This window comes from Rattus norvegicus, chromosome 2 (assembly GCF_021556685.1).
Source record: "Rattus norvegicus strain SHRSP/BbbUtx chromosome 2, alternate assembly SHRSP_T2T, whole genome shotgun sequence".
NCBI classification, from domain to species: domain Eukaryota; kingdom Metazoa; phylum Chordata; class Mammalia; order Rodentia; family Muridae; genus Rattus; species Rattus norvegicus.
The window spans coordinates 45,598,611-45,622,281 of record NC_141535.1 but is presented as its reverse complement, the minus strand read 5'-3'; the positions used below and the strand labels follow the sequence as shown (position 1 = coordinate 45,622,281).

The following is a 23,671-nucleotide window of genomic DNA, read 5'->3' as shown; positions in this document are numbered from 1 at the left end:
TCAGAAACATCATCCTGTTAGAGTTTATATTCATGGTAGCAAAAATACATTTCAGAGCCAACTGAAGGCTGGAGGCATAGTGGTGACACTGATCACACAACCAGGGAAGGTGGTAAAGCTGGTGACAGGGACGCCAAGTGCTACAAGTGTGAGAGAGGATTTCCTTAAACTGCGAAGTAGATGCTACATAATCAAGAGATGGGAAATGCATAAAGAAAAAGAGTGATGTTCATTAAAAATTGGATTTTCTAAGCTTACTCTAAACAGAACACACACAGAGAGGGCTGGGAGAGGGAGGAAGAGAGGGAGGGAAGAGAGAGAGAGGAGGAGAAGAGAGAGGGAGAAGGCGAGGGGAAGGGGAGAGGGAGAGGGAGGCATTTATGGACTATTTAAATTTATAAATGCAAAACTGTAAATTAAATTCTACTGAATAAAAATCAGTAATAAATTCCATTGCTACTAAAAGAATACAACAGCAGAACCTGGAGACACTTTGATTTGTGGATGTGCGTTAGTTAAAATCTCTCCCACCATTCTAGGCTAAGGGGGCTGGGGCGAGAAAAGAACTGTGTGTAGCTGCACTAAGATCCACCAGCTGCCCTGGGGAGATTAGTTTTCTTCTACTGTGGTTTTTGTACCCCAGCGTCAACTGAAAAGCCTCTGTCATGAATCCACTACAGGGGAGAGGGCAGCTTGAACCTGGGAGACAGCTTGCTCAAATGAACTTAGATGAGTCATTTGTAAGTCTTTCCAAGTCAACGCTATAGGCTGGAATGGCCTCATGGGCTTTGCATGCATTCCTTCATGAAATCTTGATAAAAATCTTAAGGGGATTGTTATAACTATCTTTTTTTAAAAGATTTATTTACTCATTGTATATAAGTACACTGTAGCTGTCTTCAGACACCAGAAGAGGGCATCAGATATCATTACAGATGGTTGTGAGCCACCATGTGGTTGCTGGGAATTGAACTCAGGACCTCTGGAAGAGCAGTCAGTGCTCTTAACCACTGAGCCATCTCTCCAGCATCTTTATAAGCCTCCTATAGCCCTCAGTAGTGCTTACTAGGCAATTACTGTGGGCCAGGCACAGTTCCAGGTACTTTGCATGTATTAATTAATGTAACCCTCGCACCACACCTTCATAGCCCCACCTCAGTGAGCATGGCTTACAAAGTAGGAAGACCTCCTGGGAGCTGAGGCATTACAGATTCGGGTACCCTTGGAGCATGAGCATTTGCTGTGACTTCAATGACCACAGAGTCCCCAGTACACCATCACTGGGAATCCCTCTGCCCCTCTGTCCTTCAATCTCATGTGTAGAGAGAGAGGGTGTGGTGTTATAAATTTAGAGTGGATGTTAACTTTCAACTCTAAAAGTGCCATTATTATTTGGAGAAAGGGCATGACTGTGCTACCATTCCCCTAAACAGGAAAGGAACAAACACGAAGAGGAAACAAAAGAGTGGGTAAGGATATCTAATTTAATGAAAATAGATCAGTATTGAGGGAAATTTCTTCTATGACATACCCAAACATTATAAAGCTATGATTACTAGAATAATGAGGGTCTGTCTCAAAACTGGAGTGATTGCCAGAACAATATAACGCTGGGGCACCTGCATGGTATCCAGGTGTTCAAACAGCATCCTTAAGTCGGTTCTTCCATGAGCATCAGAAAGTCGACCCCTATGCACCCATCTCAGTGCCTCTCTGTGCCCAGTGGTTCCCTACCATGTCAGCCTGCTTATGGCCCGAAGCCTAGGAATAGGTTTTCATATAATATTAAGTAAGCACAGAATAAGAGCATCAATTCAGGTGGATTTAGATGCCCCTCTCACTGACTTAAATAGCCAAGATGTTAAAAAAAAAAAGTAGCTGTCCATTCTGATTCATTGTGGTGAAACCTAAGATCAAAGCCATGGTCTTAGTGATGAACCTGAAGGCACCACACCAACCTGCCAGGGGTCCAGGTTGAAGAGTTTCTGTGTGCCTTTGTCTACAGCTGCCCCAGCCCCCCAAACCATCTTCTGGAGAAGTGTCAACTTGTTGCTACACCGAGAAAAGGGACTGAGAAGAAGGCTCAGAAGCATCTGTGATGGAAGCTAAGCCCTGTCCTTGCAAAGTCTCTGGCTATCAAGGGGCTTCCACAGGTCACACTCCAGTACGGTCTCACTCTCTGAGCTCGTCCGTCTCCCTCTTGTTCAGATGCTGAGGCCGTTCTTTCTCCCTGGGCTAGCTTCTAGGACACTGTTCCACCCCACCCTGAAAGAGCTTGGGCTGCCAATATGAGCTCAGTTTTCTTGGCCTATCTTCCTACAGAGAGAAGCCCAGCCCAGGGGCAGCAGACAAGAGGGAGAATTACGCTGTCAAGAACTCCAGCTGTCTCACCACTAGTGAGTGCTGCATGTCCAGAAAGGGCTGGCGGGATGGACTGCTGGACATACAAGGTGTGTCTGAGGGCAAAGGGTAGTATGGGGAGAGACTGGGAGCAAGTCGCCTGACTTAACGTGGCTGACTTGTTCTTGTTGCCTTCGGCAGTCCTGCAACCTTGGGTGGACCAAACATGGAGTCTGTCTCAGAGACGTTGACAAGACTTGCATGAGATGATTGAAATGGAGAGTTTGTCACCATGCCTGCTACTCGAACTGAGGTGCTACCTCTGCTTGTAGTGGTTAATCTGGGTGAACAGTCTTGGCTGGGTTGTTTCTCTTTGGAAGTTGATACCCATGCGTGCTATGGAGCCATCTTGCTACTGAGGAGCTGAAAACAGGCTGTTGGGAGGCTATGAAGAACATATATATATTCCCTGGATAAGGGAATACTACATCCTCTGCCCTTTGCTTATTCTTGCATTGCTTTGGGTTTTGTTTGTTTGTTTGTTTTTGGATAAAGTAGTTATCGGTGTCATAAATAGGCAAACCATTTGGTCCTGTTAGAATCAATTGACATTGACTCCTGCGACCTCCTCCCACCAGATGATCACCATAAAGGATTTGAACAATACTGTGATCATGAGAGACACACTCACCACGTGAGAACAACGGGGACTCTCCCTTGAGCTGAGGAAGACTCAGAGGAACTACGAAAGTGCAACTCCATTTTTAACAAATGAAGAAGACTCTAATTTCAAAACTCTCCACGTCATAAGAGACCAAAAGAGTCTACAGATATGAACTAAATTATATTTTAAAAAATGACATGAGAATTAAACATCTAAAAATCTAACTTAGCCTGGATTCTTTACTGGAGTTGTAGGTAGTGATATAAAAGACATTATTGGGTCAGTAGATAGCACGGGGTGTACATGGTATAGATTGACACACACACACACACACACACACACACACACACACACACACCCCAAGGGGGGAGGGTGGGAGAGAACAACTAATAAAATGGGCTAAAATATTACATTATATGAATGTAATCTGGTTGGAGACTATTTGAATCTTTCAGCCTTGTGTTTCTGTAAATTAAAATTTCTCTTTAGGAGCTGGGGAGACAGCGAAGTGGGTAGGAATTCTTGCTGTGTGAGTATTGAGGACCAGAGTTTGAGCCCCAGAAACCCTATAAAAAAGTCAAGTAGGGAAATGTGTATACACATTACCATATGGGGCAGATATAGAAGCATTGGTGAAGACTGCTGGCCATCAGTCTAGCCAAAATGGCCTCTGGCATCCTGATGTTCATCCCACGTGTATAAACATCCTCCTCACCCTCTCACTGGCCACTCTCTCTCTCATGCATTCTCCCTCTCCCTCACCCTCTCCCCCCCACCCCCCACCACACTGATGGGATTGAGGTAGCAGAATAAACTCCATTTTGTTCTTAAGACTCCATTCTAAGTTAACTTGCCCTGAGAGAGGCATGACCCCCTCCCGTGAGGTCTGAGAAAAAAAATCACTGAAATGTCCTTGGCAGCTGCAAAATAAAAACAGCAGCTGCAGCTGGCTGATAACAACAGAGTGGGCTAAGAAAACCTAAGTCTTTCCCAGGTCCAAGTGCTCTGTTTTGATGTATACTCCCTCCTTGTGGTTTAACCAGATGCTGTAAACTGGTTAGCCGAAAGGCCAACACTACCCTCTCACGTAATGCCAAGGCTTAGAAGACCCCACTTGTGTTTTTTTTTCCTTTATAAACCTCCTTTACTTAGACCGGGGGTGAACTCTCCTTCCTGTTCCATCAGAAAGGTTGGTGACCCAAGCTCGAATTTAAATAAAGACTCTCATGTGTTTACATCGGCTTATGATTCCTGGTGGTCTCTTTGGGGTTTTTATAATCTAGGCACAACAATAACAGCAGCAGCAGCAGCAGCAGCAGCAGCAACAACAACAACAACACCATCATCATCAACAACAACAACACACTCTCTCTCTCTCTCTCTCTCTCTCTCTCTCTCTCTCTCTCTCTCAAGAAGTATTTTTCAAAAAAAGAGCTAAAGACTGATTAGAGTACTTGCTGATTATGTGCCTATATTTCATGTTTGAGGGCACATTTAGAAATAGAAATGGCTTCCTGCACAGAGTACAATACCTTCTCCTTCCCCAATATAACCAATGACCCAGAACAAGATCTTTAATGCCCAAGTGCTAGGCTCAATTTTCTTAAACAGAAACGAATGAATGACACTTACAAAGCACACACACCTATTAGCAGAGAGTTAATCCTGGGGTGAAACTCTCATGACTTTGGAGGGTAGATCAGAACATCTGAGATGCAAATCCTTCCTGACACAACAGGGTAAGCAGACAATAAATGACCCGCAGGCTTTCTGATCATTTTGAGCGCACTGAGCACGTGGCAGCCCCTGGAAGCAGTCTTCCTGTGAGGTGGCTCTAGCTTAGTCACATGCCACACTTATCACATGGACCCTGAGCCTTGGTGAACTCAGATCTTTGCCTTCTCATCTTGGCACATATGTGTGGATGGGTAAGATGTTGGCTACATCACAACAACAGCTAGAGGTTTTATGGTTTCCTCTTAGGTGCCGGAACGGTGGCCCCAAAGGGGCAAATGGGTAGGGAAGGAGATGTGGTCCTGCAGTGAAGTGGAGTTCATGAACAGAGAAGATGGAGAACTCTGTGTGGTGATCTAGTTCAGTGCTGCGTGAGTTGAGGGTTAGACTCCTGAAATAGATCTGGTGACATTGTGGGAAGCAACCAAGTTGATACTGGAGACTTAGCTACCCTATCAACCTAGATACCATCTTCATACTCCGCCCCTAACAACAGAGCTCCCTGTAGTGGAGAATTACATCACTCTCCTAGTCTCCAGCCTCCTTAAGGTTAGTTTGGGTATCACCAGTCAGGGGCTCCCTTCTGTCATCTCCACAAAAGGTGCTGGGAAGGGTAGAAGGGGAAGAATGCTCGAGTTACTGGAGTCTTCTGGGGTACTGACGTGAGTCTCTGGAATGAAACAGTCTCTCATAGTCTGACCGGAGAGCTGTCTGATGGGAAGGGGTAGAATAGAGAAGGAAGAGGAGCCAGGGTTGGTCTGAGATGGCCCAAAACTTTGGCAAAAAGACGCTTCTTCTGTCCTTCTTTTCCTCTGCTCTCCTTCCTTAGCCCAGAGAGGAACAAGGCTGGGCATCACCTTAGGGATTCAATTCTAACCCTCGGATTGTCATCTCCCTGGGTGTTCTCCATTTGCATGGACTGTCAATCAGAAAACCAACCTCAAATTCAGTCTTTCAGCCTGAACATTAGCTGAACCCAGGTAAGGCCCCATCTTCACCCCCTCCTTTGCCTGTTTCCCTTAGCCTTCTTTACCCCCTCCTTTGCCTGTTCTCCTTACCCTCTTCCTTGGATCCTTTCAAATTTGCTTATTCTTCCTTTGGAGGCATCTGGATATGGCCCGGCAGTTTTAACTTTTGCTTTTATCAGCGAAATGCAAGTGAGTCTCTTTGGTGTTCCCATTTTAGACGAGAAGTGAGTGTTAAAATCAGCACATTGGTGTGTTGATCTAAAACATCACGGGGTAACTGGATTGTGAAAAGTAGCTCATCGAGTCTATCTTTTTCACTGATGCCTTAATTTTCTTGTTAAATTTTATAGCTGCCCAATAAAAAACAACACACTGTGGCAAAAAGAACATGGGCTTGAAGAAAAACAGACTTGGGATCCCAGCTTTGCCGTCCAACTTTGTGGTGATGTTGGGTTGGGTCATGAGCTTTCTGGATTGTGCTGATAAAAAGGAACACACAGAAAGAGGCTGACAGAACTCTATGAGTTGGTCTGTGTTGTCTTTAGCACAGGAGGCTGGTTCTGCAGTGCTCAGGGGACATCAGTTCCCCCATCGTGTTATCTGCACACAGTGCCTCTTCAAGGTTGGCACCACATAGATGCTCTCTCTCATTTCTTACATGCCAACTTTCCATATAACTCGAGAAAAAATGTATTTTTGCCAAAAGAACATGCTATAATTTTGCCTTATGTCCTAGTTGGGTTTTTCAGTATTCTACTGAACACCATATCCAGATTGAGGCAGGAAGGTTTGTGTCATCTGATGGCTCATAGTCCACCATGCAGGGAAGTGAGTACAGGAGCTCCAGGTCGGAACCTTGAGGTGGGAACTGAACCAGAGGCCACGGAGGAGTGTGCTTACTGGCTTGTTCTCTGTGACTTGCTGAGCCTACCTTCTTCCTTCCCTGCACTTTTTTTTTTTTGAGGTAGGATTTTTCTGTATAGCCCTGGCTGTCCTGGAATTCATTCTGTAGACAAGGCTAGCCTTGAACTCATAGAGATCCTCCTGCCTCTGCCTTCTGAGCACTGGCATTAAAGGCATGGACCTCTTTCTTGTACAGGACCACATGCCCAGGGATGGCACTACTCAATGTGGTGATGATCCACATCGATCATTAGTTAAGAAAATTCTTCCACGGGCAGCTATAAGCCAACCTGATAGAGTTCATTTTCTCGGTTGAGGTTTCCTCTTACCTGATAACCTCAGTTTTCATCAGCCTGACAAAAAAATCTAACACACACACACACACACACACACACACACACACACACACACGCCTTAGATGTGACACACTGAGGTTAAGTCATAGATTATAAGGCGTTTCTCCTGCGTTGTCTGAAGCAGGAGTTTGAGACCTGTACCATGTACTGCACACACAGAGGAGATAGATGCACATGACCTGGTGGACAGAGATGGGGGCAGAGAGGGAAGAAGCGAGGTCAGGACAGCCTGAAACTGGAAGAAGCAAGAAGTCTTCTCTGAAAGTTCTAGAAGGAGTGCACTCCTGTCCACATCTTCATTTCAGACTTCCATCTTCCAGAACCGAGACAGAGATTTCTGTTGTTTTAAGCACTACCTGGCTTTTCTTCATTACAGCAGCTCGAGGATACTAGTCAACTGTACTAACCCAAGCAGAAGACCAGCCTTCCCTCTCATCCTCACAGCAATGCTTCTATAAGAGGCACAGGCTGTGAGGAGCCTGCAGTCCTGAGGTGGCTGTACAGGCTTCACCTAACCTCACCAGCTCCATGTCCCAACAGCATTCCAGTAGACCTGACCCTCCTCACTCTGACCCGCCCAGCGAGTGACTGGGACAAAGGAGACTGTGGAAACCAGCCCTGTCTCCGTTTTCTCTCTGAGCAAAGCTTTACTTTGTACAAGTTGTGGCCGAGCTGACAATGCAGGTAACGTAGATCTCCTCAGCTTCGGAGCTCGTCAACTTGAGCAGGAACCTCTGTGCTCTGTAATAAATTTTACTATAGTGCTTTCTTGCATGTGGGCTTTGAGAGGGAAGACAGCCAGGAGGAGCAGCACGTGGAGGCAGAGCTGTTGCTATGGTGAGAGCAGAAAGCACAAGACACAGGAACTGGGAGCCTTGCAGACTCAGGTTTTCTCTTATTGGAGTTTACAAAGCAAGCTAGAGTCTGGGCCAGTTAGATAACCTGGTCTTGAAGCCCACAGAGACCTTGTACAGCAGCACACGGGAGGGGAAACCAAAGCCAAGAGAGAGCCATTGGCTCAGGCAGCTCTGGAGGCTTGAGACAAGACTTTGTAGAAAAATACAGTCATGGAGATTTACCTCATTAGAGCCCTGCATATGCCCCCCTCCCATTTTCTCAGCCATGAGCTGAGTTCTGGTCTATGCTTAGAAGCTTGATGAATTGAAAGCTTACAATTGCTCTCTTGCTGTCTGCACAGAGAGCGCCTAGGTCTGGGTCTTTTCTATTAGTAACTAGCAGACTGTGATTATTGTGAGAGCTACCTTGAGCTGCTCGACTATCTCATATGAATGTTAGAGGGATGAACTGAACAGTTCACACCCTTTTCTCCACAGTGAAACACCCTGGGGGGGATCAAGCCATATGTATACCCATTTTATTGGGAACCCCACAGGTATCACTATTTTCAATGTCCCTCAACACCCCCTGACTATTCCTTTTGCATCTGACTGTGTTCAAGACCCAGTGGACTGTGTAATATCTGCTGTAGAATGATTCCCTCTGAGCACCACCTCTAAGTTGCCATTTTAATCAGAGCAGCTGTGGTTACTTGCAGGAGAACCTCAAAATGGAGCCTGTTGACAGTGAACATTCATTTGTTCACCCCTCAAAGGAGGGGTGGGAGGATCACTAGAGTCTCATCTTAGATCCTGTCTTACCCCTTCCCAGCCTGCTCCCCTCAAAGCCATTTGTATGCAGTTTTACCTTAACTGCATGTGGCCTTGAGGTGTTGGGAGGTATTGGAATCTACAGGTGTGGATGTTTCACTGAGGGGGGGACAGTAATAAAAAACATATCGACTCTATTGGGGTGAGTTTTGGGGATGGTATAGCAGCTTGGGGATGCTCATGATTCTGTGAGTAACTCGTCTCTGCTCTGTAATCAAGCCCAATAAATTCATTGGTTCTCCCGGTCCTTGGTGGTCTATAAGGAGGAGGTAGTCATTTGTCTTATCCTGAGAGAAAGTTCCCAAGACATATTTAAGCTGCTTCCAGAAGAAACGCCTTTGTCCACATATGCAAAATGTCCACATATGTGAATCTGGTGCTGTTGGCTTCTATTTATAGTAGAACCCTTCTTCCCTAGGTTCCACACTCAGCCCGTTTTTAATCTTTTATTTTATTTTATTGAGATCCCCTGGGCTGCCCTGTTCCTGGAGATACTACAATGCCAGGCCGATGCATGGAGTGAAAGAAGCAAGCTCTCATTTTACCTCCCTGTCGTATCAGACACTCTCATTTCCTCTCAGCTCGAAGGCTGGGAAGCAGCCACATTCGACATCTCAACCCTTCTAGTCACTTAACCACAGTTCACTAAATGGTATAATATTGAAATTTCTTCATGCCTTAAAGCTTATTAGACTCCCCCATGCTTTTAAAGTAGGGGTAATAGAACTGTGTGGGCATCGTTTCTGTCAGTTATCTCTCAGAACTTATTCTGAGAGGTTCCCTGGGGTTTTGACTGAAAAGGGCCTGCAATCTGGTCCTCCCAATAGCAACCGAACCTCCTGACTGAGGTGGTTACACTTAAGGTAGAGGCTAGGGGGGCACTAAAATAACCATAGCAGCAGCAGCTGTGATTTGGAAACACTGGGCTTCAGAAACAGGGCGACTGCTTCTTAAGTACCATTCTGTGTTTTTGCAATGAACAGCCTTTGCATCATTTTACTGCAAAGGAAATGAAGGGCCCAGAGAGGTCAGATAAAGGGCTCAGGTCGAAAAGCGGAGCCTTCAGACTGTGAATGTGGAAACCTCTGTTCCCCTCAGAGAGAAATGGGCGAGAAATGCAGAGATAGCTAGGACAGAGTTAATACTGTGGGAAGAATCGGGTGGAAGAACTGCACTGAATTGCTTGCATAAAAAATGCTTTAAGAAAATATTCCTAACCAACACTTTAGTTACGTCCTGAGCCCACTCCAGATAGCGAGTGCCAGGCTGGAGCAGATGCGTTTGTGTTGAAGGGCTGGTTCTTCTGTATTCAGTTCCTGCTCCCTCAAATTAGTCCCTCAAATAAGCTCTCTGTGTTTTTCTGTGATTCCACAGCTTGGCGACACTGCTTTCCAACCAGCACAGCAGTTTGATTCTAAGCAGAGCTCTCATTTCTGCCGATTGCCATCAGTAGAACAAACAGTACAGAGAGGAGAGGGGTTGGTAGGGGAATGACCATAAAACCCCTTCCTGTGGTGCCTGTCTACAGACTTGGTGTGAATCAAGATGTTCTCAAGGCGCTCTCTCTCTCTCTCTCTCTCTCTCTCTCTCTCTCTCTCTCTCTCTCTCTCTCCTTCTTCCCTCCCTTCTTCCCCTCCCTCTCCAAATAAAACTTGGAGAAGAGTCTATCTAGCCACAGCCGCAGAAATCTAAATCTATGTTATTATTTGAGGAATCTACTGAGCCAGCATCATTTACCCATGAAGCCAGATATAGATCCAGGGTGGGTAACCTTGGCTTGAAGCAGCTGCATTTGGGGAAAAAAAAGAAAGAAGAGATGGATTTTTCTAACGAGGCTTTCACAAGCCACCATTTCATGCTGTAGCTGAGAGAAACTCTCCAAGGCTCCCGTGAAGCTGAAGATTCTCAGTGCGGTGAGCGGGTTAGATGCTGGACGTTTTATTAAAAGGCTCTAGGAATGTCTGAGATATTTAAAGCATGGGAATTCCCCTCCACCATACAGAGAAAAACGGTATAATTACATGGATGACAAACACTTGTGTGGAGGCACACGGCACATGCAAAGTCACACACACAGACGGATTGGCTGGATGTCTGATGATGCCAAGGTTGAACGAATTTCACAGCCTACTTGCCTGTGGAAGATGACTTCCTTTATGCAAATGAAGGGAAAATAAATACTCTGCCATCACAATCAAATAATACAGTGTTAAGTCACTGCACAATCCTGAACAAGGTGTGGCGTCAGCATGACCTGTCTGTGGGTCATGTCTCTCTTGAGGGGAATCCACAGTGGCTTGTGATGGCTGAAGTGACGAAATACAGGATTTACCGGCCGAGAGAGGCCTGGAATGTATTCTGATATGACTTTCTCTAACATACTTTATGAGAAGTCATAAAGATAATACTATCTAAGGTAGCCGATATGCCTTAAACCTTAGCTATAGAACGGGACTAGGAATACAACATATCTGCAAGACAGAAAGCCCATAAGCTGTTTCTCTCTCTCTCTCTCTCTCTCTCTCTCTCTCTCTCTCTCTCTCTCTCCCCTCTCTCTCTCTCTCTCTCTCTCTCTCTCTCCCTCCCTCCCTCCCTCCCTCCCTAAAAGCGTATCAAGTTCTTACCAGGTTTGCGCTCTCTCTCTCTCTCTCTCTCTCTCTCTCTCTCTCTCACACACACACACACACACACACACACACACACACACACACACACACACACACCTCTCCTCCTTTTCTCACAAACTGGAAATCCCTTCACCAAAGAACATAGTAAAGGATCATGTTACCTTTGTGCTGATCAAACACAGACGAGCTGCTGAAATCCATGGTAGCCTGCCTCATCATTTACCATCCGAACGGCAACATTCAGGACTCTGGAGAGGAGGAAACACCATTTCACACACTGCAGTCAGTCAGCTTCAGCATCGTTGGCTGACGCTCCCGTGGTAGAATCAAGCGTGCCTTAGACCTGCGGACTGCCTTCAAGGCCACCGTTGAAAAGACATCAAAACACTCTTCCTATAAAAACTGCAGGGGAGGAAGACTTACTCTCAGAGCCCCATTCATCATCTATACTCATGTGTGAATATTATATACACTCTTCCCTCAAACAGACAGACGAAACATCCCAAATGTTGATGAAATAAGACAGCCCTAAAATAAGACAGCCTTCGTGGGGTGCCTGCCTTGGATCTGGGCCAAGAAAATGCTGCAGATCCCAGAGCTTCGGCGGCGGCAGCTGGAAGGTCGCTTTAAACCAATAGAAATCTCAATGAGTGAGTGAGATTCACAGGGCCAGACGGAGCATGTGCAAAGCTGCCAGCGCAGACTGCGTACGGGGCTGTTTGTTCTTGGTGGAGTGAGAACTGCATTTGGGTCATGTGAGCAGAGACGGGCCACCTCAATGGAATAGGATGTAAATAGTGTAGCAGGAGGCTGCAGGCCACGTGCCCTGCTGAGCAGTAATGCACTGCCGCTGCATTTTTTTTTTCAGGCTCCCTGCAGTGGCCTCCTCCGGTCAGAGAGACTTTGGGGGTGGGCGGTGGCATTTGAAAGGTTGTAGGTCAAGGTTCAAAAATATCTGTGCCGAACTAAATCAAAACAGCCTGCAGTCCCAGGGCTGAACTTACTGCACTCTGCATGAAACCTGACAAGTCGCCAGAGGAACCGCTTTGAGAAGGAGCCAAGCAAATTCATACTCTAGGGTCAAAAACCTGAGGGGGGAAGAATCTTGCTGTCATTTTCATACGATGGCACTATCTATTGGTAGGGAAAACCATCTCTACATTCCTTTTTTTTTTATTTTTATAAGGTGAAGATGTTTCTTTTGTGGTTTTGGCTCTGTATCTGTGTGTGTGCTCATGTATGAGTGCACCTGTGCGTGTGTAGGCCAGAGATCGACATCAGGAATCTCTTTTCAGGACACCACCCATTTTTTTTTCTAGATAAAGTCTCTCCCTGAAACCCAGGCTTGTCCGGGTGAAAAGGTTGACTGGCAGTAAGCCAGGATTCTCTTATCTGTCCCCCAAGAGCCTGGATGGTGAGTGATATCACCTGGCTTTTTGCTTGGCCTATAAAGGCCACCTTCTTTTTTTCTTTTTAACTAACAGATATTTGATTTTGGAAATAAATGCAGGAAATGTTTTTTTTCCTCTGAGTATGGCCATATTAATACTTTTTTTTTGTGGTACAGGGATTAAACCCAAACTTTATATACTAGATAAGTGGTCTACCACTGAACTACATTCTTATCCCTGACATTTGTTTTAATACAGAATGATCTAGTCTATTTTCTGTGTTCTTTTGTAGGCATTTCTCTCTTACATTTTCATATTTTCTATGTGCCTGCCACTTATTTTTCATTTAAAAAAAAATGGAAGGGCCTCACATCCCTGTGACAATGCTACCATTTACTCACTAGTCACTCAAGGAAGCTAGCTCTCACTTCCCAGCGCTATTACACACTTCACAGAACTATTCTCAGCAGTACTATTATTTGCCCAACAAGGTTGTTCATCCCTATTCTTTCCCACACAGGCTCCTTTCTTCAAAATGCTCTGCATTATTTGACCTAAAAATACAAGCAGAGGCTGGAGAGATAACTCAGTGGATCAAGTTCTCACTTTAGCAATTTTTAGAATCCAGGATGTGGCAGTTTGATTGTAATCTCAATGATGGGGAGGTAGAGACAGGATTTCAGGAGCAAGCTGGATGGCTAGACTATCAGTGAGCTCCGGTTCCACCTGAGAGACTGTGCCTCAATATATAGGGTGGGGAGCAATAAAGAAAGACACTCATGCCAACTCCGGTCCCTGCATGCGCATGCAGAAATGGTCACCCACACATACTCATAACCCTGCATGCAAACACACACATATATGCATACAGAGGAGAAATACAACACATTGTTGACAGATGAGCTAGGTGATGCAGGACAGTGGTCCTGGGGAAAGAAGAACAACTGAAGTCAGCCTGCCTTCTGACCCTCCAGCCCAGTTACCTGGAGAATTTCTGGGACTCACTGCTATATGGAGTGGGCTTAGTGGTTTGTAGAATGAATGCCCCATGAAAAGAGATACATGTTCTAATCCCCAGAACCCATGAACGTGACCTTGTTGGCAAATGAAGTCTTTTCGGCTATACTGAAGTAAGGAGTTCTATTTGAAATGCATCTCGGTGATTTGTACTGTTCAGAGGAACACTCGGAAGGAAGTGGGGTGTGGGGGGCAGAACAAGGAGCAACACAGCCTTCAACCACGCATCATTTGTAGCCACCAAGAGCAGGAAGAAGTTAAGAACCTATTGTCTCCTAAAACCTGGAGGAAGGCTTTCTCAACACCTTGATTTTTCTCGTTCCTAGACTGTAAGTTTTGGTTGGTTATGGGAGCCACCAAGCTTGCGATAATCTTACAGCAGTTTCAAGAAATTAAGGCAGAGAAGGACTCTCAAAATAAAATCTCCCCAGATTTTTAATAGATTTCTGTAAAGCATTTATCATTTCCCAAACCAAAGTGCTATATATATGGTTGTTTTCTTGTTTGTAGGGGCTTGTTCTGAAGAAAGGCAGGCAGACTGACTGAGAGGCATGTGGGCCTGATGGTGTTATGTAGGTGTGCCCTGGGCAAACGTCATGATGTTTTTTAGAGCTCTGCATTTTAAAGATTTATTTATTATATATATATATAAGTACACTGTAGCTGTCTTCAGATACACCAGAAGAGGGCATCGGATCTCTTTACAGATGGTTGTGAGCCACCTTGTGGTTGCTGGGAATTGAACTCATGACCTCTGGAAGAGCAGTCGGGTGCTCTTAACCGCTGAGCCATCTCTCCAGCCCAGAGCTCTGCATTTTAGTATATGTGCTGCCGAAGCGAGCACAGAGCTCTGCATTTTAATCTGCTGCATGGGAGCTAATTTCTTGTGAGAATTCATGGTTACCATTCAGCCACTTTTCTGGGCTTCAAAAATGTTAGATTTTTAAAAATTATATTTTCTAGTTCATTTCGAGTGATGGTGTAATATCTTACTGCAGTCAAGATACAGGATATTTCTGTCGCCTTGAAAGTTCTCTGGTGCTCCTTGCAGGCTAGCCCCTCTTCTGGCAAGCATTTACTCACAGCCTAATGGAAGAAATAAAACCAGTAGATAGCCAAGCAGCTTAACACTTAATGCTAGGAAAACAACAAATCTTCTAAAGGGCATTTAAAGTTTTTGTGCATTTTGCTTTGTACTTTTTTAGTGTATCTTCATTACAACATATAGTATATTTTGTAATGACACTTTAGTTCATGCGTATCATGCACTTTGAAACTGAGGGGCTCAACCAATCACCACAAGTCCTTGGAAGCAGCAGGGAGAAGCCAGAATACCACAAAAAAAAATTCTCTGGTCTTTTTCATCTCCATTCAGTCATGACAAACAATGATCAGCGAAGAAAGCAAGGCGAACCAATGCAAGAGTGCTGTCCACTGTCTGTTGGGTTGTACCTATACTCGTTCCAAACATCATGTGTCCTCTCAAGTGTCTGCTCCATAAAATACCATATGCCTTTCCACTAGGCAGCTTCCAGAAAAACACCAAAAACACCATGTCTGTTCTCAGCAAAACATCCTCTCATAAGACAGTTTCCAGAAAAACATCACATGGCATGGCTGAGTCTCCAAAGAAATCAGAAATGCCCACTTCACTTCTTTAAGGCATCCTTGACAACATAAATAAATAAATAAATAAATAAATAAATAAATAAATAAATAATAGAGATTTCATGAGTGCCCTCCAAAGAGAGGGATGACCTATAAGGGTCATGATGAGGGCTTTTAGTCTGTGGTGAGGGGAGCACACTTGTATTCCTTTGTCAAGCTCACAGGACCCAGCACTTCGAAGGGTGGAATGTACAAAAATTACACTTTAATAGATCTGGAAAAGAAACAATATAACCTCTGTAGCTTAATCATAATGTCGACTTAACTTTCAAAGCAAGTTTGTTAAAAGTAGAAATAATTGAAATGAACAGGTTTTTAAAAAATGAACAAATGCAAATGGTTTTAGTCAGATGCTTATAATTTATAGGATATGTTTATAGCTGGCAAACTAACCACAGTAGTTAACACTGTCCTGGCCTACGGCTTTTCACATCAGTTTGACCTTGCTTGAGCTGATCAAGCCCACGTGCGTTGAGACAAGCCTGTTGTTGTAGGTTTAGGTGGTGCCACAATGGTTTTTTTTTTCTTTTCTTTTTTCTTTTCTTTTCTTTTCTTTTCTTTTTTTTCTTTTTTTTTCTTTTTTCTTTTTTTTGCTTTATCTGTACAGACTGTGTCCTTGCTCAAGTGTAGGGCATGTGAGCGGTGCTAGGTAAATGTAGGCAGTGCCTGAGCTTGGGGGCCATGCAACTCAGAGCTGTACTTTAGTTATAAGTGAGAAATAAAATAATTGTTCCATGGGGCTGTTGGAACACTTATAAAGTGCTATCAATAAAAGCAGAGTTTACGTTGCTCTGAAGAAACTTTGTGAATCTATTTATTTGATTTTAAAACCCTGTGGACTTGTTGCTGGTTTTAGAAGGATATACTGATCATCTATCTTTGTTGAGTTAATTAAAAGTAGACTCAAGTGAGCTCAGTAAGTAGGTTAATTATTCATAAAACTACCCGGAAAGATCTATCTTGTCTAACAAACACGGCTGCAACTTAAATGAACAGGTAACATTCTCTTCTGTAAACATCTCAAAGTCTATAAATTCTGAGAATGAATGAAAAGACTTTGGACCTATTAATGCAAACATTTTAGTATGATATCATTCGTATCATATGTTTTATAACGTATCAGCATGCTTTTCCTTAATAAGCAGATATTATAAGGCACAGATAACAGATAAGAATAAATTAAAATTTAATTTTGTGATAACGGGTACATATTTGTTTTGGCTAAAATTTTTAATTTTAAACTTTATGTAAACAAAAGGTAATGACTACCTAGCACTTTGGTGAACATTTGGTCAATATTTTGCTCAATTTTTTTTCTATTTAAAACTCATTATAGCAGTTCATGAAATGTAATTTCAGTTTTATTTCTAGTGAATATTGACTGTATTAGTCAGCTTTCGGAAACTGAAAACATAATGCCCATAGTCAGCAGCAAGTTTATTCTGCCTGTAGAGGACGAGTTTATTTTGTCTCATAGTTTTACGGGTTTCAGTCCATGCTCAATTGGTGCCTTGGTCAGGGGCCTATGGTGATACAGAGAAGAGTGTGACAGATCTCATGGAGATCAAAGAAAGGAAGGAGCCAGAATCCCGATGTCCCCTTCAGGAGATGCATCAGTGATGTGACTTCCAATCCTCAGACCCCATATCTTAAGGACTCTACTACTTCACTACCTTCCAGGAGCACACCAAGCTGGTGACCAAGTCTTCAATGTGAGACTTTTCTTTTTTTCCTTTTGGCTAGTCTACGATGCCTGGATGAAATATGAACAGAGGTTCTGATGGTTGGATGTAATTAGGCTCAGGCTGTCTGGTGGACATTTCTGTTGTCATGGTACCCATGGCTTGGAAACACTGTGGGCTTTGTTTTCAAATCTCAAATAGATGGTGTTGAGTTTTTTTTCTTCTCCTCTGAAGTGCATTTGCTTCATCGTTGAATGTCTATGGGAGCCTTGGTGATCTGCGTTTAGTTATGTCCGGATTGTAGCCACTCCCTCATCAAGCCAATAGATTTGTGGGAACACAGAAAACCAAGATAATAAAAGTCCACCCACAGCTTTTCAGATACCAGTGTGGACGGTGAGCTCGCTGAAGCTTTTTGAAAGCCTTTTTTGAAAATGTTCCGACTTGAACCAAATGTTCTCTACTTCTACTTTAAGCTTGGTATATTGATCGGTCAAGTTCAAACGAAGTCTTGTATCATGAATTAAGTTAGTATTTTGTAGGTTAGAGGTCTGTCTCCAGTAATATCACACCCCCATTTGGTTTCTTCCTGGCAGCTCTGAACTACCCAGAACAGTATTTTTTCTTTGCCTTAATTTTATTTATTTATATTTGAGAGGAAGCCCTTGAGAGGAACGTAATTGAATTTGGCTCTCCAGAGATCCTTGTAGAGTTAGGAAAGTGAATTCTGAAGTTGCCAAAGTTAATGGGAGAACGTTTGCTTATTGAAGTAATTGCTAATGAGGCAAAATCCTTCCTCTGTAGCGTGAGACTCTATGCCGTAGGGTGGTTTGCTTTGTATTTACAGACTGTACCTGCCACAAGGGGACATGGAAACATCGAAGGTGTTGTTGGTTGTGTGTCAGTCCCTGCCAACTCACAAACAACTTAAAACACTCCCTCACTGCTATTGGAGTCTGCTTCCTCATGATTCCAGCATATACTGAAGACCAGCTGAGACATCCAGCCTTGTGAACTGAACAACTACTGGATTCATGGACCTTTTGTTAATAGACAACCATTGTTGGACTAGTTGGGCCAGAGCCTGTAAGTTATTCTAATCAACCCTAGGGGTTATCATCTATATATCTATATCCATATCTATATCATCTATATCTATATCCATATCTATCTATCTCTTAGGGAGTAGTACTCTTAGGAGATCTGGCCTTGCTGGCGGAAGTATACCACTGTGGGAGTGGGCAGTGAGACCCACCTCCTAGTCACATGGGAGCCAGTCTTTTCCTAGCAGCCTTCAGATGAAGATGTAAAACTCTCAGCTCCTCCTGCACCATGCCTGCCTGGATGCTGCGTTCTCCTGCCTTCATGATAATAGATTGGACCACTGAACCTGTCCCAATTAAATGCTGTCTTTATAAGAACTGCCTTGGTCATGCTGTCATTTCTTTTCACAGCAGTAAAACCCTAACTAAGACAAAGTCTATATTGATACAGATAGGCATAGATATGTAGATTCATTCTATAAGTTCTATTCTTCTAGAGAACTCTAACACACCCAGTCTAGGACCAGTCATTGGTTTGCTCTTTCACTTCTCCTAGGAAAACACTAAGCACCAGACTCAAAGCTGCTCAGTCTCAGGATAGATCCCACTTCTCCTCAGCTTAAACATATGTTCACACTGTTCAGTCTCAGAGACATATCAAAACAAAGCTGGAGCCATTTCTCCAAAAGTTCACACCATAGCAGGCATGCCAGAATCTGCAAGGAGAGGAACTAAAAATTCACACTTACTGCTAAACTGTTCTGGATCCCTCACACATCTGCCTACATAATTGTGGCTGGTACACTAATCGGAAGACACCAGCTGCTCCAGCAAGTAGAGAGGTAGTTCCCTTCTGAGTATCTGTGTGACAACAGGGTTTACTCTTCTGATCTTAGGGGACCTTCAGGCAGTCTTGTCAGGTCTAAAGAAAGCTCCATTTTTCTAAATTCTGGCAGTTAAACTAAAGCTGGCATTCCTTATGAACTTGTGAAGCTGGTTCATCTCTACTGAAAGAAGGGACAGATGGCCGCTTGTGGTACCTATTAGCATACCAAAGCAAATGCTAGCCTCCAGGCTCCCTCACTATCACAAGTACCTGTTTACATTTCAGAGTCTACAGTCCTCCTAGGTCTTCTCACCTCCCTTACCCTAAACTTCTTCAGCTCCTGGGCATCCCTCCCCCCACCTACACATTCTCCTTATAACCCTGTTAAGCTCACCATTTTTGTCTTGATGTCTCCATTTCCCCTCTCCCTATTTCTGTGTCTCCTCCCTTACCTCTCTCAGCACATCTGATTTGCCCTTTCTCTTCCCACCTCTTCACTTATTTGTTCTGTCCCTGCCTCTGTCATGGTCAGGTCCATTCAGTCATTCTCTCTCTGCTCTGGACTCTTGCAGTTGCCTCTGGTGATTCTCTCTCTCTAATCTACTATAAAAACCTTCCCCCTAACGGTAACATGGAGTAACCATATCAGTCTATACAATCTTCACTATCCAAGATACCTGACCTCAGCTCTTCTCCCTTATTCTTCTGTACTTTTCTGTTATTTCCCTTGGACTTTCTTCAGTGCCTTCTGCTAAAGAGAAATGTGTGTCTCTTGTTCCTCAGAATGCTCTTGCATTGTGAACCCCATTCTACCCAAAAGCTTTCCCCCAGAGAGGCCAGTTTGCAGCACTGTTGAGAATCTATGTTCTGAACTATCTGGGTCCTATTTTCAATGTCGGGACTTGACATGGTGTGATCTCTTTCTTACTCTCCTAATCTGTATAATCAGAATAATTAAGGCCTTCTCATGAGTTTGATGTTTTTTTGGTATTATTTTGAAAGGGAAGGGGTCTATAAAGAAACAGAGGCAGAGAAGCAGGCAGATTTCATCTCAACATGCTAAAATTGTTTTATTGAGCAGTGAGGGGCCTCAGCCTTTCCATGGGATAAAAATTGAATCCACTTATTGGGGCTGGGAACATGTATGTATACATACATATGTATAGATAGCTGCTAGGATGCTGCATTTATTCTTTTGTGTTTTATTGGAAGCCAGGTGAGTTGTTTTTTTTTTTCTATGTCATATTTTTATTGATTCTTTGGTAGCTTCTCATCATACACCTGTTGTAAAAATATAAAAAATAAAATGTTGTCTTTTATCCCCCACTGGGTCTCCACCACAGTGCCCCAAGATATCTGCTAAATATCTGGTCTGAATCAGCAAAGCCTCTCACCCGCTCTGCTCCATCCCATATCACACTGCCGAAGGCCTCTGTCTGAGCCTGGCAGCCATCTCTCTACCTATCTAGTTCCCAAGGCAGGTTTCCATGCCAGAAACACACATCCCAACTCCACGGCAGCTCAGTGTCTCCAGCCTCCGCACACTTTCCTACACTCAAACCATCACATACAAGAACACACAACACAATAACCTTTGATCCAATTGATAAGCTATAATTGCCCACCTAAACATACAAAGCCCAGTACCATCCATCCCTTAAGAACATTCATAACAGCCTGTAAATACACACAGTGGAATCCTAACGTCAGCTTCCATTTTCTCTCCACCGCGGCTGCCCTCTCTCTCCCTCCCGTCTCTTCCTCTTGCCCGTCCAGTCTCCTGCCCATCCTTCCTTCTTGTCCAATGACAGGCTTCTTTTTTTTTTATTATTAACTTGAGTATTTCTTATATACATTTTGAGTGTTATTCCCTTTCCCGGTTTCCAGGCAAACATCCCCCTCTCCCCTCCCCTTCCTTAGGGTGTTCCCCTCCCAACCCTCCCCCCATTACCGCCCTCCCCCCAACAGTCTAGTTCACTAGGGATTCAGTCTTAGCAGGACCCAGGGCTTCCCCTTCCACTGGTGCTCTTACTAGGATATTCATTGCTACCTATGGGGTCAGAGTCCAGGGTCAGTCCATGTATAGTCTTTAGGTAGTGGCTTAGTCCCTGGAAGCTCTGGTTGCTTGGCATTGTTGTACATATGGGGTCTCGAGTCCCTTCAAGCTCTTCCAGTTCTTTCTCTGATTCCTTCAACGGGGGTCCTATTCTCAGTTCAGTGGTTTGCTGCTGGCATTCGCCTCTGTATTTGCTGTATTCTGGCTGTGTCTCTCAGGAGAGATCTACATCCGGCTCCTGTCGGCCTGCACTTCTTTGCTTCATCCATCTTGTCTAATTGGATGGCTGTATATGCATGGGCCACATGTGGGGCAGGCTCTGAATGGGTGTTCCTTCAGTCTCTGTTTTAATCTTTGCCTCTCTCTTCCCTGCCAAGGGTATTCTTGTTCCCCTTTTAAAGAAGGAGTGAAGCATTCACATTTTGATCATCCGTCTTGAGTTTCATTTGTTCTAGGCATCTAGGGTAATTCAAGCATTTGGGCTAATAGCCACTTATCAATGAGTGCATACCATGTATGTCTTTCTGTGATTGGGTTAGCTCACTCAGGATGATATTTTCCAGTTCCAACCATTTGCCCACGAATTTCATAAAGTCACGGTTTTTGATAGCTGAGTAATATTCCATTGTGTAGATGTACCACATTTTCTGTATCCATTCCTCTGTTGAAGGGCATCTGGGTTCTTTCCAGCTTCTGGCTATTATAAATAAGGCTGCAATGAACATAGTGGAGCACGTGTCTTTTTTATATGTTGGGGCATCTTTTGGGTATATGCCCAAGAGAGGTATAGCTGGATCCTCAGGCAGTTCAATGTCCAAATTTCTGAGGAACCTCCAGACTGATTTCCAGAATGGTTGTACCAGTCTGCAATCCCACCAACAATGGAGGAGTGTTCCTTTTTCTCCGCATCCTCGCCAGCATTTGCTGTCACCTGAGTTTTTGATCTTAGCCATTCTCACTGGTGTGAGGTGAAATCTCAGGGTTGTTTTGATTTGCATTTCCCTTATGACTAAAGATGTTGAACATTTCTTTAGGTGTTTCTCAGCCATTCGGCATTCCTCAGCTGTGAATTGTTTGTTTAGCTCTGAACCCCATTTTTTAATAGGGTTATTTGTCTCTCTGCGGTCTAACTTCTTGAGTTCTTTGTATATTTTGGATATAAGGCCTCTATCTATTGTAGGATTGGTAAAGATCATTTCCCAATCTGTTGGTTGCCGTTTTGTCCTAACCACAGTGTCCTTTGCCTTACAGAAGCTTTGCAGTTTTATGAGATCCCATTTGTCGATTCTTGATCTTAGAGCATAATCCATTGGTGTTTTGTTCAGGAAATTTTTTCCAGTGCCCATGTGTTCCAGATGCTTCCCTAGTTTTTCTTCTATTAGTTTGAGTGTGTCTGGTTTGATGTGGAGGTCCTTGATCCACTTGGACTTAAGCTTTGTACAGGGTGATAAGCATGGATCGATCTGCATTCTTCTACATGTTGACCTCCAGTTGAACCAGCACCATTTGCTGAAAATGCTATCTTTTTTCCATTGGATGGTTTTGGCTCCTTTGTCAAAAATCAAGTGACCATAGGTGTGTGGGTTCATTTCTGGGTCTTCAATTCTATTCCATTGGTCTATCTGTCTGTCTCTGTACCAATACCATGCAGTTTTTATCACTATTGCTCTGTAATACTGCTTGAGTTCAGGGATAGTGATTCCCCCTGAAGTCCTTTTATTGTTGAGGATAGTTTTAGCTATCCTGGGTTTTTTGTTATTCCAGATGAATTTGCAAATTGTTCTGTCTAACTCTTTGAAGAATTGGATTGGTATTTTGATGGGGATTGCATTGAATCTGTAGATCGCTTTTGGTAAAATGGCCATTTTTACTATATTAATCCTGCCAATCCATGAGCATGGGAGATCTTTCCATCTTCTGAGGTCTTCTTCACTTTCTTTCTTCAGTGTCTTGAAGTTCTTATTGTACAAATCTTTTATTTGCTTGGTTAAAGTCACACCGAGGTACTTTATTTGGGTCTATTATGAAGGGTCTCGTTTCCCTAATTTCTTTCTCGGCTTGTTTCTCTTTTGTGTAGAGGAAGGCTACTGATTTATTTGAGTTAATTTTATACCCAGCCACTTTGCTGAAGTTGTTTATCAGCTTTAGTAGTTCTCTGGTGGAACTTTTGGGATCACCTAAATATACTATCATATCATCTGCAAATAGTGATATTTTGACTTTTTCTTTTCCGATCTATATCCTCTTGACCTCCTTTTATTGTCTGATTGCTCTGGCTAGAACTTCAAGAATTATATTGAATAAGTAGGGAGAGAGTGGGCAGCCTTGTCTAGTCCCTGGTTTTAGTGGGATTGCTTCAAGTTTCTCTCCCTTTAGTTTAATTTTAGCAACTGGTTTGCTGTATATGGCTTTTACTATGTTTAGGTATGGGCCTTGAATTCTAATTCTTTCCAGGACTTTTATCATGAAGGGGTGTTGAATTTTGTCAAATGCTTTCTCAGCATCTAATGAAATGATCATGTGGTTTTGTTCTTTCAGTTTGTTTATATAATGGATCACGTTGATGGTTTTCCGTATATTAAACCATCCCTGGATGCCTGGGATGAAGCCTACTTGATCATGGTGGATGATTGTTTTGATGTGCTCTTGGATTCGGTTTGCCAGAATTTTATTGAGTATTTTTGCATCGCTATTCATAAGGGAAATTGGTCTGAAGTTCTCTTTCTTTG

General features: G+C 43.6%; 1 protein-coding gene and 1 long non-coding RNA gene across 4 annotated transcripts in view; one reads left to right on the top strand and one right to left on the bottom strand.

Annotated features, from left to right (window-relative positions):
- The window catches only part of LOC103691456 (uncharacterized), a 102,597-nt gene extending 99,369 nt beyond the window's left edge, over window positions 1–3,228 (top strand). For both annotated transcript variants that reach the window (XR_015673963.1, XR_015673962.1), the window contains exons 2-4: window positions 2,323–2,450; window positions 2,542–2,653; window positions 2,979–3,228. This is a non-coding gene — a long non-coding RNA (uncharacterized LOC103691456). The remainder of the gene's footprint in view (window positions 1–2,322; window positions 2,451–2,541; window positions 2,654–2,978) is intronic.
- The window catches only part of Ankrd55 (ankyrin repeat domain 55), a 100,139-nt gene extending 87,980 nt beyond the window's left edge, over window positions 1–12,159 (bottom strand). Inside the window, exons 1-2 of one of the 2 annotated variants that reach the window (XM_087626037.1) lie at window positions 11,820–12,117; window positions 11,421–11,507 (exon numbers count right to left, since the gene is read on the bottom strand). In XM_087626037.1, the coding sequence (XP_087482163.1) occupies window positions 11,421–11,478 (58 nt within the window). In that variant the 5' untranslated portion in view covers window positions 11,479–11,507; window positions 11,820–12,117. Of the gene's footprint in view, window positions 1–11,420 lie in introns of both variants that reach the window. The other variant, XM_087626031.1, reaches the window with a different exon arrangement.
- Window positions 12,160–23,671: the final 11,512 nt, after the last annotated feature.